The sequence below is a fragment of the Protopterus annectens genome, chromosome 7.part0, assembly GCF_019279795.1.
Source record: "Protopterus annectens isolate FY-2018-M chromosome 7.part0, PAN1.0, whole genome shotgun sequence".
Taxonomy (NCBI): domain Eukaryota; kingdom Metazoa; phylum Chordata; order Ceratodontiformes; family Protopteridae; genus Protopterus; species Protopterus annectens.
In genome coordinates, this window is record NC_056739.1 from 12506365 (window position 1) to 12521467 (window position 15103).

Below are 15103 nucleotides of genomic sequence, written 5' to 3' on the forward strand. Positions count from 1 at the left end.
ATACAGAAGGAGCCAAGATGGATGGTTTCTCAGGTCGGATGAGGAAAGTTTTGGCAAGTTCTTAGTCGGTTTAGAGTGATCCGATGAAATAGACAAGGATCTTTTTCCTGATTTCTCAGATTTAGGGGAAGGGGGTCTGTTTTGTAGGACTCTGACCATGTCCTATGGCCTCTGAAAGGGAAGTCTTTAATAATTCCCTAATTATCAACTTATTCTTCCTTTCAAAAAGAACCCTGGAACTAAATGAATGGGAAATGGAACAAGACTCTTGTAAGTGTACTGCTCCAAGGCTGTAGAAAACACGCAGTCTGACCATCAGCTATCGACATTTTCTGAGTGCACTTTGAACACTTTTTAAACCCCAAGGGTTTAGTATCTTTTGGCTGTTTAACAGCAAAAAACAACTTAACACCACTACTACTATGTAAATACGAAAACACTCAAAGGGAAAGGCCCACTAATTCAAACGGGCTAAGCAGCCCTCTAACAAAACTGAGCTAGTGTGATGGATGAAAGAAACACCAGAAAACAAACAGCTTTCTTTTTTTTTTTTAAACAAGCTTGACAAGTTTAACAGAAAGAAATATAACACACACGCACTCAGGGAAAAAATGCCCTCTAACTTAAATGGGCTGAGCAGCTCTCTAACCTAAACAAGCTAGCTTAGGTAATAGGTCATATCTGCAAATAAACAGCTAGTCAAACCAATTTACTTAACAGTTATTAACTAACGCACACAGAAATGGGATAAAAAAGGCACTTTACATAAACCATTCTAGAAAAGCCCTCTAAGTTAAATATCTAACATTAACTAACTATCAACACTCAAAATTTAACAGCTCAAAACAACGAGCCTAAAGAAATAGTTGTTTAAAACACAATGAGAAAAGCTGGGGTAGGGAAAGAAAAAAACAGGCCTTGAGATTAACGACGGCCACAGGAAAACAGCAAGATAACAAACACAGTCAAAAAACTGTCAAAAGAGTTAAGTAATTAAACTAATCTAAGCTACTAACTATTTTAATCCCAAAAGGGGAAAAAAGACTATTACATTTAGTAGGAAAATAAATGAATGAAAGAGCATCACTTAGCCAGAGCCAGTGTGAAGCACCTGATCTGTTTAGCGGCAAACAAGATCTGGGGAATTCCCGAGGCCATCATGGTATAGGGTGTAAGCCACAAGCTAGCTGAAGACCTCAAGCTTTTGTAAACGGCCGAGTCAGAATGAAGGCGAGATAGGACAATATCACATTTAAAGTTTTGGAATGGCCCAGCCAGAACCCAGACCAAATCAAATAGAAAATCTGTGGGGTGACCTAAAGAGGACTGTGCACAAGAGATGCCCTCACAATCTGACAGATTTGGACTGTTTTTGCAAGGAAGAGTGGGCAAATATTGCCAAGTCAAGATGAGCCATGCTGATAGACTCCTACCCAAGAACACTGAATGTTGTAATTAAATCAAAAGGTGCTTCAACAAAGTATTAGTTTAAGGGTGTGCACACTTATGCAACCAGCTTATTGTACATTTTACACTTATGTAACCAGCTTATTGTACATTTTTTATTTTTTATAATTTTTTTCCCCTAACAGATTTGTTTGTTTTTCAATTGAATTCTACAGGTTATAGGTCACATTACAAGAGGGAAAAGTTTTGAAATGATTTATTGTGGTCTCATTTTTTTATATCACAAAAACCTGGCATTTTAACAGGGGTCTGTACACTTTTTACATCCACTGTATATTCAATCTACAGGAAAGTGCCCAGGAATAGATGGTATTCCAGTGGAAGTTTGGAAGCTAGGAGGAAAAAACTGATAAATATCTGGAAGTTTTTTTTTAACAATATCTTAAGAGGAGGAGAATATCACCATCCTGGAAGAAAGCAGTGGTAGCTGTAATACCTAAAGAGGGTAAGGATCCATCAGATCCATCTTCATACAGGCCCATTTCAATACTAAACCATGATTATAAAGTGTTCATGTCTAAAATGGCTAAAAGAATGGCAAAAGTACTGCCAAAACCGATAGATAAGGATCAATGTGGTTTTGTGGAGGGGAAGCAAACATTTGACAACATTAACAGCACACTGATGATCCAGAGGGAAACAGAATGTAAGAAAATACCATTGTTGTTGTTGGGCCTTGATGGAGAGAATCATTTGACACAGCAAGCTGGGACTTTATAAACAGGACAATGGAAGCATTTGCATTCTCTGAAAAAATTCTAAGGTTGATTAGGAGAATATATGAGGGATCAGAGGTGAAAATTAAAGTGGGTGGGGTCCTCTCATGATTTCTGCTTGAGAAGAGGAAGCAGGCAGGGGTGTCCTCTTTCACCTTTATTATTTGCATTATATTTAGAACCACTGGCAAAGAAAATAAGGGACTCAGCAATTCAAGGATATAATTGGCATGGTAGTCATGAAAAGCTGGTTTTATTTGCAGATTATATATATATATATATATATATTTTTTTTTTTTTTGTAACTGACAAAACCCGTAAATGACATCACAGTGTTGTGGAACATTTTGAGACAGTTTCAGATCTTTTCGGGATGCAAAATTATTGAAGCTAAAACAAATGAGATAGAGATAAATTATGTACCCACACATGAACTGGTTTAGGAAACCCATACTTATGGGGGCATGATAAAATGAAATATTTAGGAGCATGGATTAAAAATGATTCTAATGTGGCAGCTAAGGATATGTGAGAAGAGACTAAACAAAAGAGAATACAAAAACTAAGAAAATAGATGCTTTGTTATATGGATATGGACAGTAAGATAAAAGCTTTTAAAATGTTTTTAGTCCCTTTAGTCCTATACATAGGTCAGGCATATTTTTATCAACCAGAGGAGAAGTTGTGGGTAGCAATTAATAAAGAGCTGAAGGACTTTATCTGGGAGGGGAAGACAGCAACAGTCAAGCAGGATAAACTGATTCTTCCAGTAGAACAGCATGGATTGGGATTACCCATTTAGAAGGGGTATTTCAGAGCTACACAGTTAAGACTCCTATACATAGCATAATAGAACACTGTAATTGAAAGTGGAAATGGATGATGATGAAACACCAGGGAAACTCAAGAAACAAGGAGAGACTAGGATTTTGGATGCAGACCTTCAAGGAGAATAACAATAATCATGGAGAATATTATATCCATAAAGTAGTAGAAAGTATTCTAAGAACTAAACCAACACGGGAATGAAGAAAGGAGATTCTGCCGATGGGGATGACTGCAATTAGGGATACAGACAACAGGCAAGAGGGGGATGTAATTTAATGGAGAAAACTGGCAAAGGAACCAAGATACTGAGAGTAAATAACTAGAGAGGGAAATATGACAGAATTGGAAGATGGCAAGAATTTATTTGGACTGCAGGCTAGAGATTGCCTTCCCTATCAGGGATTGATATCAGAGTATAGGCAAAGAGAAATGGCGAGGGCGGGGGGGTCCTAAACAAAATATGAGTTCTGGTAGAGCTTTTAATAGAATCTAGAATAGAAGCTGCTACTAAAAAATGAATAATTAGCTTTTAAAATGTTTTTAGTCCCTTTAGTCCTATACATAGGTCAGGCATATTTTTATCAACCAGAGGAGAAGTTGTGGGTAGCAATTAATAAAGAGCTGAAGGACTTTATCTGGGAGGGGAAGACAGCAACAGTCAAGCAGGATAAGCTGATTCTTCCAGTAGAACAGCATGGATTGGGATTACCCAGTTAGAAGGGGTATTTCAGAGCTACACAGTTAAGACTCCTATACATAGCATAAGCAGAACATTGTAATTGAAAGTGGAAATGGATGATGATGAAACACCAGGGAAACTCAAGAAACAAGGAGAGACTAGGATTTTGGATGCAGACCTTCAAGGAGAATAACAATAATCATGGAGAATATTATATCCATAAAGTAGTAGAAAGTATTCTAAGAACTAAACCAACACGGGAATGAAGAAAGGAGATTCTGCCGATGGGGATGACTGCAATTAGGGATACAGACAACAGGCAAGAGGGGGATGTAATTTAATGGAGAAAACTGGCAAAGGAACCAAGATACTGAGAGTAAATAACTAGAGAGGGAAAGATGACAGAATTGGAAGATGGCAAGAATTTATTTGGACTGCAGGCTAGAGATTGCCTTCCCTATCAGGGATTGATATCAGAGTATAGGCAAAGAGAAATGGCGAGGGCGGGGGGGTCCTAAACAAAATATGAGTTCTGGTAGAGCTTTTAATAGAATCTAGAATAGAAGCTGCTACTAAAAAATGAATAATTAGTACAGCATATGAAATATTGCAGAATAACTATAAGAATCAATCAGAGGAAGTTAGAAAGGACTGGGAAGAGAGATTGGATAAGCAGTTCACAAGGAAACAATGGGAAGATATATGTATGTTTCCCAAATATGCAACAAAATCTAAAGTTAGGATTTTTGCTTGGAAATGCTTACATAGATATTTTTATACCTCAAGTAGACTCCAGAGAATTTTTCCTCAGGTAGACTGTAAATGTTGGAGGTGTGAAGAAGAAGAAAGAGGTTATTGGAAATATATTTTCTGTGAGTGCAGTGAGGTCATAGGGCCTGAGGGCATCTATAAGCCTAGCCAGAATGTGTTGGCTTTTGCTGCCCCCTTAGATTAGTTCCCTGTGCCTCTGTCCAGCAAAGCCATTAGTTTCCTGTGCATCTATCCAGCAGAGCCACTGCAGTGATCCCCGGGGTAAATTTTCTGTTTCCCATCCACACGTCAAGGTTCCTCTTGAAGTGTGTTAGTGAGGGGCTCTGCCTAATGTAAATTGCAATCCTGTTCCAAAGCATGGGGAGTCTCTGGGACACAAATCTATCCCTCCAGCATGCCTTATTTATTTGTGGTGAGGTTTAGATCCCTAGAGCGTGTGGCTCTCGAGTATTTGTTTTTTTTAGGTGGAGCATGTCCATCAATTCTGGGTTGGACATGGCTTTGTATATCAGGCAGAGGTCACCTCTGAGTAAGCGGTATGCAACGGAGTACAGCTGGAGTTTCTTCAGTCAGGCTGCATAGGGCATCTGTTTGAGGCCAGTAATCCTCTTGGTGGGGTAACTTCTGTGGTCTTTCCAGCTGTTGCAGATGAATTGCAAGGTACATCCCAAATGGGGAATTGTACTCTATGATGGGTCTGATGAGTGATGAGTAGAGGGGCACAATAGCCTCTTTTGTTCTAGATGCAAACCCTTTGTTGATTAGGTGGACCACATACAAGGATTTTCTAACCACCTTGGCAATATGATTATCAAAGGAGAGATTACTATCTACTTGGGTCCCCAGATCCCTTATTACATTTTCTGTACTTAGGGGACTACCATGTATGTGGTAGTTCACGGGTACTTTGTTTTTTCCAAAGGGGATGACTATGCACTTTTTGGCATTTAGCTTGTGGCCATGATTTTGACACCAGTTATCCGTCTCAGTGAGACCCTTCTAGAGGATGTCTGTATCAGCCGGAGTGTCAATTATGGCCCCCAGTTTGCAGTTGTCTGTGAACTTAGTCAGCCATAATCCTCCTGTGCTTGCCTGTACCTCTGAGAAGTATATACCAAACAGGAGGGGTCCCAGGACTGAGCCCTTGGGGAAGCCACTTGTAACCGGTTTAGAGTTCGACCTACAGCCTGCAACTCTCACCGTGTGGGTTCTATCCATGAGCCAATTGGCAACCCATCTCATGATGTACAGTTTATGCTCAGGCTGGTGAGCTTGTCTATAATACCGGAATGGGTAATAGTGTCGAAAGCCTTTGCGAGGTCTAGGTAGGCTGCGTGGACCTCCATTCTCTCGTCTAAAGCCTTGGTAACTGTCTCAAAGAAGTCTACCAGGTTTAGGAGGCATGATCTACCCTTAACAAAGTCAAACTGGGTAGGGTCCAATGTTTGGAGGTTCTCAATGTCTCTGTTAATGAGTTCCATGATGATGCGCTCCATAGCCTTGCAGACCAGGCTAGCCATAGCCCCTGGGTCCATTGTGGCTCCACCTTTGTGGAGCGGGATAACTGTTGCTTTGCGCCACTCTATGGGTACATAGCCTGTAGAGAGGCTGAGTTTGAACAGTGTGTTTAGGTGAGGGGTTAGTTCATTTTGGAGCTTGTGTAAGACACAGCATGGGACACCGTCCGGTCCCATTGAATCTGTGTTTTTGGCCTTGGATAGGGCTGTTTTAACCTGTGTGTCAGTGATTGCCAGGGCTCTACATTCTTCTGGTATGGTTATGGGCCCTTTAGGGGGTGAAGTTTGCACTAAACCTGTCTGCCAGAATGTTGGCAATATCAGTTGGTTCATTGTATTTTGTGCCATTCTGCACTAACTCAGAGCAGATCTGAGAGTTTCCACTTAGGTTCTTGACATAGCTAAAAATGCATTGTGGTTATCTTTGGAGTCCTTGGCAATTTTTCTTTCAAAGCTAGCCTTGGAAGATTTTATGAGGGATCATAGTTTCTTGCTGATACTGATCAGGGATGTCTTTCTTTCTTGGGATTTTACTCTTTTCTGTACTAGTTTCCTCCTTCTATTGTGTAGCTTGTTTATGGCAGGGGTCCACCAGACTGGTTTCCTTTTCTTGGAGGAGTGAGTCTTGGTTTTGCTTTGGATAGCATGATCCATGCATTCTTGCAGGTGCTCATAGAGTGCCTTTGTAAGGGATTCAGCAGCTTGGACAGCATTGTCCTGTAGCATGGTCTTAAGTAACGTGAAGTTTGCTTTTGAAAAGTTTTTCAAGGTGGTTTCCTTGATTGGGGGTGGTTGTGGAATGTGGGTATCCAGAGTGATTAGACTATGGCCTGATCTAACCAATGAGGGGTTGACCTCCGGTGTGGAACAACGGTCGCCCATGTTGGTGATGACCAGGTCCTATATGTTGTCACCTCTGGTGGGGGTGTTGTCCAGTTGATCCAGGGTGTTCAAATTTATAAATTCTAGGAAGCATTGGGCAAGGGAGTTAGTACTTGAGTAGTTCTCCCAGTCAATGTTTGGGTAATTGAAATCACCCAATATTAGGGCGTTTGATAGGACCTTCATATTTTCCAGTGTCTCCAGAAACGTGGAAAGGGGGTCCTAGGTCATGATGGGTGATCTGTAGCAAGCTACAATTTGAATTGCAGTTTTGCCCGTTTTTAGTTGCACATGGATGATGTCTGAGGCATCGTGCTGCGCCACTAACCTGGAGGTGTGGGTATCCTTCATGAATATGGATACACCCCCGCGTTTTGTGTTTCAGTCCAGGTTCTGAGGTTGAAAAGTATGGTATGAGTTATAGCCTGGTAGTGCTGGGGTGCTCTCTGGAGCCTTAAACCAGGTTTCTGTTACTGCACAGATATCAATGTTCTCCATACTGAGGAGTGCCTTGAGTACATGCATTTTGAGGGTTAGACTTTTGGCGTTGAGTAGCACTACCCTCAGATTTTTTTTACTTCTGCTATTTATGGTGGTGGGGTTGTCTTTTGAGTCTTGCCTAAAAAAGTCACTATGGGGGCGGCAAAAGCCTTGGCCAGTATTCGAAAGCCTAAGGGTGACAGGTGTAAGCCATCTCTTGTGAAGCAACGTGGCTTGTCGAGCATGTCATCCCAGGCGGACAGATACTGGATCCCCTTTGAATGACACCAGAAACTTAGCCAATTGTTGAAAATGGTCATTTATTTTCTTTATACTGTGGCATCATTCTTGGTGAGGGCAGGGTGCTACTCAGGGTCAGGGTCATACCAGCCTGGGCTACATAATCAGAGAGCTCTTCCATGTCCATGTAGTCCATGGAAGTACGTCTTAGGTCATTCACACCAACATGGACAATGACTGACAGAGCCGTATTTGTACTTGTTCTGGAGTGACCTGAGTGCTTGTGTTCTACGCCGGATCCTGGCACCTGACAGGCAGCTAACTGTAACCTTCTCCTTGTCCAGCCTAGTTAGTGGGACAGCGTGTGCCTGACTATAGAGTCACCTATTACTAGTGTGTTGGGTATGTTATTTTGCCTTAAGGGCTGTGATTGCATGGCACAATGATTATGTGAAGTATGTGTTTCATGGTTTGTGATGGGGTGTGGAGATTGCTTGTGTGTCTGCTTTGGAGGTCTCTGTTGCTTTTGCAGATTTTTATTTAGAGCCTCCGAGTATGTTTTCGTGTATTTATGTGTGTTATTTGCCGGTGTTGGTTTAGTAGGTCTATGTGAGACTGGTGGTGTGTTGCAAGTATTTCCCTTCTCCTCTGGACTGTCAGTTCCAGTCTTGGGTTGAGACAGCTTTGCCTCCAGTTTGGCCATATTAGTGTTTGGTGGTAGGAGGAGAGGGTTGTCTGTGTACATGAAGCAGTTGTAACACTGCCTCAAAATGCCCAGATTCACCAGTTGGACTGGAGAGTACACCTGAAACTGCCCTTTGGACATGCCTGAATAGGTAAAGTGAGCTGTTTTACTGATTGGCTGGTAGGGATGAAAAGAGAACCTTGTCCTTCTGTACAGTATAGGGGGGTCTAGTGCTAGGGTTAATTAGTGCTTGCTATGAGTTTTGAGCAAGTGCTGGGCTGTGAAATTAATGGTTTGAGTGCTTAAGTTGAAAGTTTCTCTAGTTCTAAGGGAAAAATTGAAGAGTAGACTTCTTGGAGCCGGGAATACTTTAACCCTAGCTAACCGGTGCTGCCCGGCGCACAAAACCACACAAATCCGTTTTTTTATAGCAGGGAAATTAAAGAGAGAGAAATTAGCCCAAAATGGCCAATAAACTACTAACTTCTGGGCGGAAGCCACTCCTCCAGGGACAAATAGGCTGCTCAAAGCTCCCCTCTCTCACAGGTGAACAGAGAAACTTCCTTCTATCCAAGTAAGGTATGGGCAACACAGAAACTTGTAACACAGCCCTGAATTCAGCAATAACCTGAAAACTGGACTATACTAGTTCAGAAAGGCAAGAAACAAGTATATTTTTTTTGGAGGGGGGGGTTGTTTTTCTTCAGAAAATAAAGCAGATACAATAAAAAAAAACACTTTAAATGCACAGAAATGGCTATCGCACTTTAGTGTGTAGCCTACAACAGTTAAACAGATTATTTAAACACAAAAATGACTTAGTTCAAGTGCAGGCAGCAAATAAGTACAATATGTAGCAGAAACAAGCTTTTTAAATCACAGAAACGCTAAAATATCGGCATTTTAGGCGGAATTAGTTAAAGACAGCAAGAAAATGCAGAAAATTATACTTAATCACTCCAAAGTTTCTCTTTTTCTCTCTCTGCTGCTGTAGAACTCTGCAGGACACCTGGCAGGCACTTGCTAAGCTGAATATAAGCGCAAAAAAAAAATGCGCAAATGCAGTTTTTATAGCAGGGAAATGAAAGAGAAATTAACCCAAAATGGCCAATAAACTACTAAGTTCTGGGCTACAGCAAACAAAGCACACAAATTTCAGAAAGAAACAGTTCAAATAAGCAGGCACAATAAGCCTTTAACCAGAAATTCCCAGCTCAGAAGGGCAGAATCTAGCCTCTCCTCCCACAAGAGTGCAGACCACAAACTTTAATGTAAAATAACTAGCCTGAAGCCCAAGTGCTTAAACCAGAACTAATGCGCTTTTAGAATAACAGACACAGCCTTTAATCAGCAATTCCCAACTCAGAAGGATGTACGCTACCTGTCCTGCCACATCAATGCAGTCCACAAACCTTCTTAACTGGTCTGAAGCCCAAGTGCTTAAACCAAACGGCTTAGAATAACAGTTACAATTTAATCAGGCTACTACCAAGCAGTAATAACTGCAGCAGAATAACACAATTGTGTACTTTTAAGAAGAGGCACAAGCAAAATAAGGTAATAAAGTGGGAAGAAACACAATTACAGTAAAAGCAGATGAATAAAGTTCAATTTTGTTTTAATAACATAGAAAACTAGCAAACTGATTTAAACAAATTACCCAATTAATCAGTAAAAAACTCAAAACTGAGCCCTGATCCAGCAGTCTTCAATCAGACAAGTTCTAACCACACACTCCTGCCACTAGGGTGCAGGGGAACCTTCTCCAAAAAAGATGGCCTGGATTAGTGCTGAAGTTATACAAACAAATCTAGATTCAGCAGGCCTAAATCTAGTCTATGCTACAGCAGACAAGGCACATCAATATCAGGAAAAACAGTTAAAATAAGCAGACACAGTAAGCCTTTAACCAGAAATTCCCAGCTCAGAAGGGCAGAATCTAGCTCCTCCTCCCACAAGAGTGCAGACCACAAACCTCCTTAATGTAAAATAACTGGCCTGGAGCCCAAGTGCTTAAACCAGAACTAATACACTTTTAGAATAACAGACACTGAGCCTTCAAACAGCAATTCCCAACTTAGAAGGATGTAAGCTATCTGTCCTGCCACAACAGTGCAAACCACAAACCTTCTTAATATAAAACAACTGGTCTGAATCCCATGTGCTTTAATCAAAAGACTTAGAAAAACAGTTGCAATTTTATCAGGCTACTACCAAGCAGTAATAAATGCAGCAGTAATAAATGCAGCAAAATAAACACAAGTACTTTTAAGAAGAGGCAAAAACAAAATAAGGTAATAAAGTAGGAAGAAACACAAATACAGTAAAAGCAGATAAAGTGCAAAACTTTTTTTTATATAACACTAGAAAACAAGAAAACTGATTTAAACAAATTACCCAATTAACCGGTAAAAAAACTCAGAACTGAGCCCTGTTCCAGCAGTCTTCAATGAGACAAGTTCAGGGCCTAAGTGGGTATGCCTAATCAAATGTTCTCTCTGTATTAGGCAGGATGAGCTAATGAGACTAGACTAGGATAGAGCTGAACAGATGGGAATGATAGGAGTGTCTGAAATCAAAATATGATCTCACTGTACTCGGTTGAGAGAGCAAATGAGATGGGCCCAAGAGGAGTGTTCAAACACAAATTTACAGGAGGGGCGGTCAATTCCAAAGCCACCAAGATTAATACCACAAAAAGAACAGGGAGTGTGGGTGGGAAAACTAACTGCAGACAGAGAGAGAGCTCACAATTTTCAATGAACAAATAAATAAGCAGATAAATGCAGTACTATTTTTAAAACAACATTCAATGAAACAATAAAACAGAAAAAAATAAATGCAGTACTATCTTACAACACTGCAAGTTTGTACTTATCTCAGCTTGTAATAAAGTTGATGTAGGTATGCAAAAGCTAACCAAAGAGCTCAAGTATGCAGTTATTTAGCAAAAATAATGCAGACTTTAAGGATTCCCTGTGGGATGCACTGTCGGAGATGCTGGGTGGGCTGACTGGTCTGACAAAGGAGATGATTCTTCTGAGCTACAATACAGAATTGGAATTGCCTAGACATGGTAAGGCCTCGCTGTGTCTAATAATGGTGGTTGCCAAAAAAGCAATTACTAGAAAATGGAAATCAAAATCTAAACCAACTATACTGGAAGTAGTGAATACAGTAACACAGATAAAAAAACTGGAAATGAGATCTATAGAAAAGGGTAGGAGCAAACCTCATAGGAAAAAAACGTGAAGGAGCTAACAGAGGTGAGGGCAACCTAATCTGGTACAAGAAGGGAAAAGAATGATGCCCAGTTTCATCTGCGTCTTCTAGAAAGCACTCATCATCAGTTCTCAATCAGCTCCAGATGTGCTTCTAAAAGACAACACCAACTTTGTTGAAGAACTTGAGGAAGCCTTTAAAAAAAGAAAATGGGGCAATTCCCCTTCAGATGAATGCCTACTCAGAGGTTTAAAGGGGGAATTTTCCCTAATAACAACAGTTTCCAAAATCAGAGATTTTTGTTCAGTGCCAAGTGGGAAGATTCTCTCTTTTGCAAGTTAGAGGAAGAAGTAGAAGCTTGATCACCATTTCTTTCATTTCACAGCTTTTCTGTCCTTATCTTTATATTTTTTCTTGTCCAACTTCTCGGTTTGCTCGGTAGGGGGGGGGGCACCCTTAAAAATAAGCTTACTTGTTCTATTCACTAAGGAGCAAGGGCCAGATCCTTTACAAATAGAACATTCAATACAGAGATGATCTGGGCCTTAACAGACCATTTACATATAATGTACATCTTAAGGTGGAAGTCTATGTCCACACTTTCTGCACTTTTTAAAAGACTTATAGATCAAAGATAAAAAAAAAAAACAATCACAGTAGAAAAGCAAGAGAAAATAAAGGCAAGAAAATTGCTGTAAGCCTAACAACTATAATGAAAGACCTGTAATAAAGTAACAGTTACAATTCTATACAGAAGTAATTGAAAGATAACAAAAGGAACTGGGAAGCTGATGCACTTAACAGGTAACAATAGGGAAACAATTTTCCAGAGCATAATATGAACAATATGAACAAGAAAATATTTAATAGAAGAGAGCAATTGTGTTATGAAACACACTGTAAAAAGAAAGGGAATAAATAAGCACTTAGCTGAGCTGAAATCAAGATCCTTTTGCTATGGCGACAAATGTGATCTGAAAGGGAAGGCTTACAGCGGATTATGGGAAAGTTTGAAGGCACTAGATCACTAGTTAAAAGTCTAATCCAAGACAAGAGTGGTATCCAGCTGTTGGACCAAACATACTGATAAAATAGGACCACAAAATAAAAATACTGGATGGTTTTCCAGAATAGGTGACTTATCTTCCCAGGCTTAAGGATCGCTAGATATCTGACAGTACCACAGGGCGAACTGAAGGAATACACTTTGATGGCAAGAAGCATCTGAATATTTTGGTGCTCTAACTCTCTCAGAGCTCTCCTTTAGCTTTGAAAAACTGGCCAGTCCATAGGGATAGGATCCAGGCAGTTGAGGTTACTGCAATAGTTATCTAATGTTGAATATCATTAAGTGTGAATGTAACTATTGCATACAAAGTCCAACGCTGTTGTACCTTGGATTATTCTCCCTACTCCATGGTATAGCAAACTATGAGTTAATTTATATAACAGGGGTATGGGTGAAGCCATTTCAAAAATCACTTAAAAGGTGTTAACAGCAAGTTTTGAAATTCACTAATATTAAGCTGAATATGAAAGTTATGTACTCACTATAGTGACAGATCTGTGTTGGCACTTCAATATCCTTCAACTGAAGGACTATGACTGGCATGTACTGAGTCAGCCTGGCTCATAAAACTTTTTCAGGCTATCCTAGCCCCTCCTCTTTAACCACAATGCACAGCATCTGAAGACCCAACTTCAGATGTCTGAAGCCTGGAAGGACACAGTAACCAAAAATGAGAATGAGGAAAGCAGACAAAGAAAAATAGTATAGTTGCCTCTTCTAGACACACAGGCTAAGGGAAGTAGGGAGAGAGGAAGAATGTGAAACTGCCATTACCGAGTTATCATTATAACAGCATAACTTTCACAGCTGCTGTTGGAAGTTTCATATCCTTCACCTATATGACAGAGTCTCAAGCTAACCAATCTTGGGTGTAACTCTATATGGGACAGTCCTGTAAGGACAAGACTGCTGGACAGAGCACTCTTGTAAGATACAACCTGGTAGCAGGGTAATCTAAATTGCAGAGGTAACTACTTAGTGACTCAGCCAGAAGATCTACAAAGTCAAAGGCATATAATATGTAGCAATAAAGGTAACATGAGCTCAGGCTACGCAAAGTTCTGTCCTGCATCTACAAAGTGAATACCAATTTAAAGCAAATGTTCTGTAGCTGTGGAAGACTGAAGCTGCATAAGGCTTACTACTAAGAAGTTTATACAATAAGCAGACCAAGGTTACAGCCTCTCAAAAAGTACATGAAAGTTGTGAGGAATTCTTAGGTGGTTCAGGCAAGGACACTTACTGTAACACAGAAAGACACCACTAAGAAAAAAATTCCATGGGTGTAGCACCTGGAAGTGGCTTATAGACACTTATGTAATTAACAAATGTCAAGACGGAGAAGCTAGACTAGGGGTTGAAAGGAAATGGCTTTCAAAAGATTAAACAGTTCTGAAGTTTCAGAGGAGGAAATGTGACCTGGATCAACCAATGAAGCTATAAGGATGTATGTGGTACAAAGATATCCACCACAGCAAGGTACTCCATCAAAAAGGTCTGAAGAGTAATTGCTGGGCAGAGCATACAAGGAAACTGAGTGTGTACATGGGATGACAATATAGTCCACAGCCAAGTACAACCTTAGGCCAGTCAAAAGAGAGAAGCTAGATCACAGCAGAAGAGGATTACCTCCCAAAAATAGTGATTTGAGGCCTTTCAAGGAAAGGGTCATACTAGAAAAATACATGAGATGACTGAAAAAGTTCCTATGATACTAAGGACCACTGTACTCATGTGTTAAAGAGGAATAAGGCGGTAAGAATAAAAAGCATTCAAAGGTTGATATGTGCCTACAGTTCTTTATAAAATGTAGAAGATACAGACTATAGTAAAAAGTATGGCAAAATTCTAAGAAATTGCAGATAAATGAGCTACTGAATTAAAAGCCCTTATAAAAATGTAGTTACTGATATCATGCATGGAACAATGAAGCAAAGTTAGTACTCAAGAGTACAACCCTGACGAAGGAAGACCACAATTACCAGCAATGCTTATTTTCAATGGGATGTTGTCATTTACTTTTTAAAATGGATGAGATGCAATATTTTTAGGTTTAAAAATGAAACTACAAAAGTAATCTGAAATCAAAGAAGGTTAAGGCTATTAACTCTTAATGAGCTTCATCCTATAGTCCTGGTTTCAATCCTCTCAGTGTCCCATTGTATACTGTATAAGCAAGTCATACAACAAAATGCTCCCAGCTGTCCCTTTAAAAAGGTAGTTGTGCCTAGTGGAATTTCCTACATAAGAAATTGTAAATATAAAATAAATATCTAATCTACAAACTCACCAATGTCTTATTTGCCAAAGCTGCTTCTTGCTCTTTTGTCTTGCAGAGTACTAATTCTGCATCTTTTTCTTCAAGTGCTTTGTCATATTGATGCTGCACAGAATTAAATACATACAAAAGAGTACAAATGAATGCTTCTTGATGATTTAAAAATGGAAATTTACATGTAATAGATTCTTGAACTTTGACAAAATGCCTGCACTTTAAAATTCATTAGCGTGGAAAATGAGACTAGACCTCCTATAGCTTTACATCAC

General features: G+C 39.9%; 1 protein-coding gene across 1 annotated transcript in view; it reads right to left on the bottom strand.

Moving 5' to 3' along the window:
- The window catches only part of LOC122805771 (synaptonemal complex protein 1-like), a 5909626-nt gene that overhangs the window by 948215 nt on the left and 4946308 nt on the right, over nt 1-15103 (bottom strand). The window contains exon 22 of the mRNA XM_044076039.1: nt 14847-14939. Coding sequence (XP_043931974.1) covers nt 14847-14939 — 93 coding nt within the window. The remainder of the gene's footprint in view (nt 1-14846; nt 14940-15103) is intronic.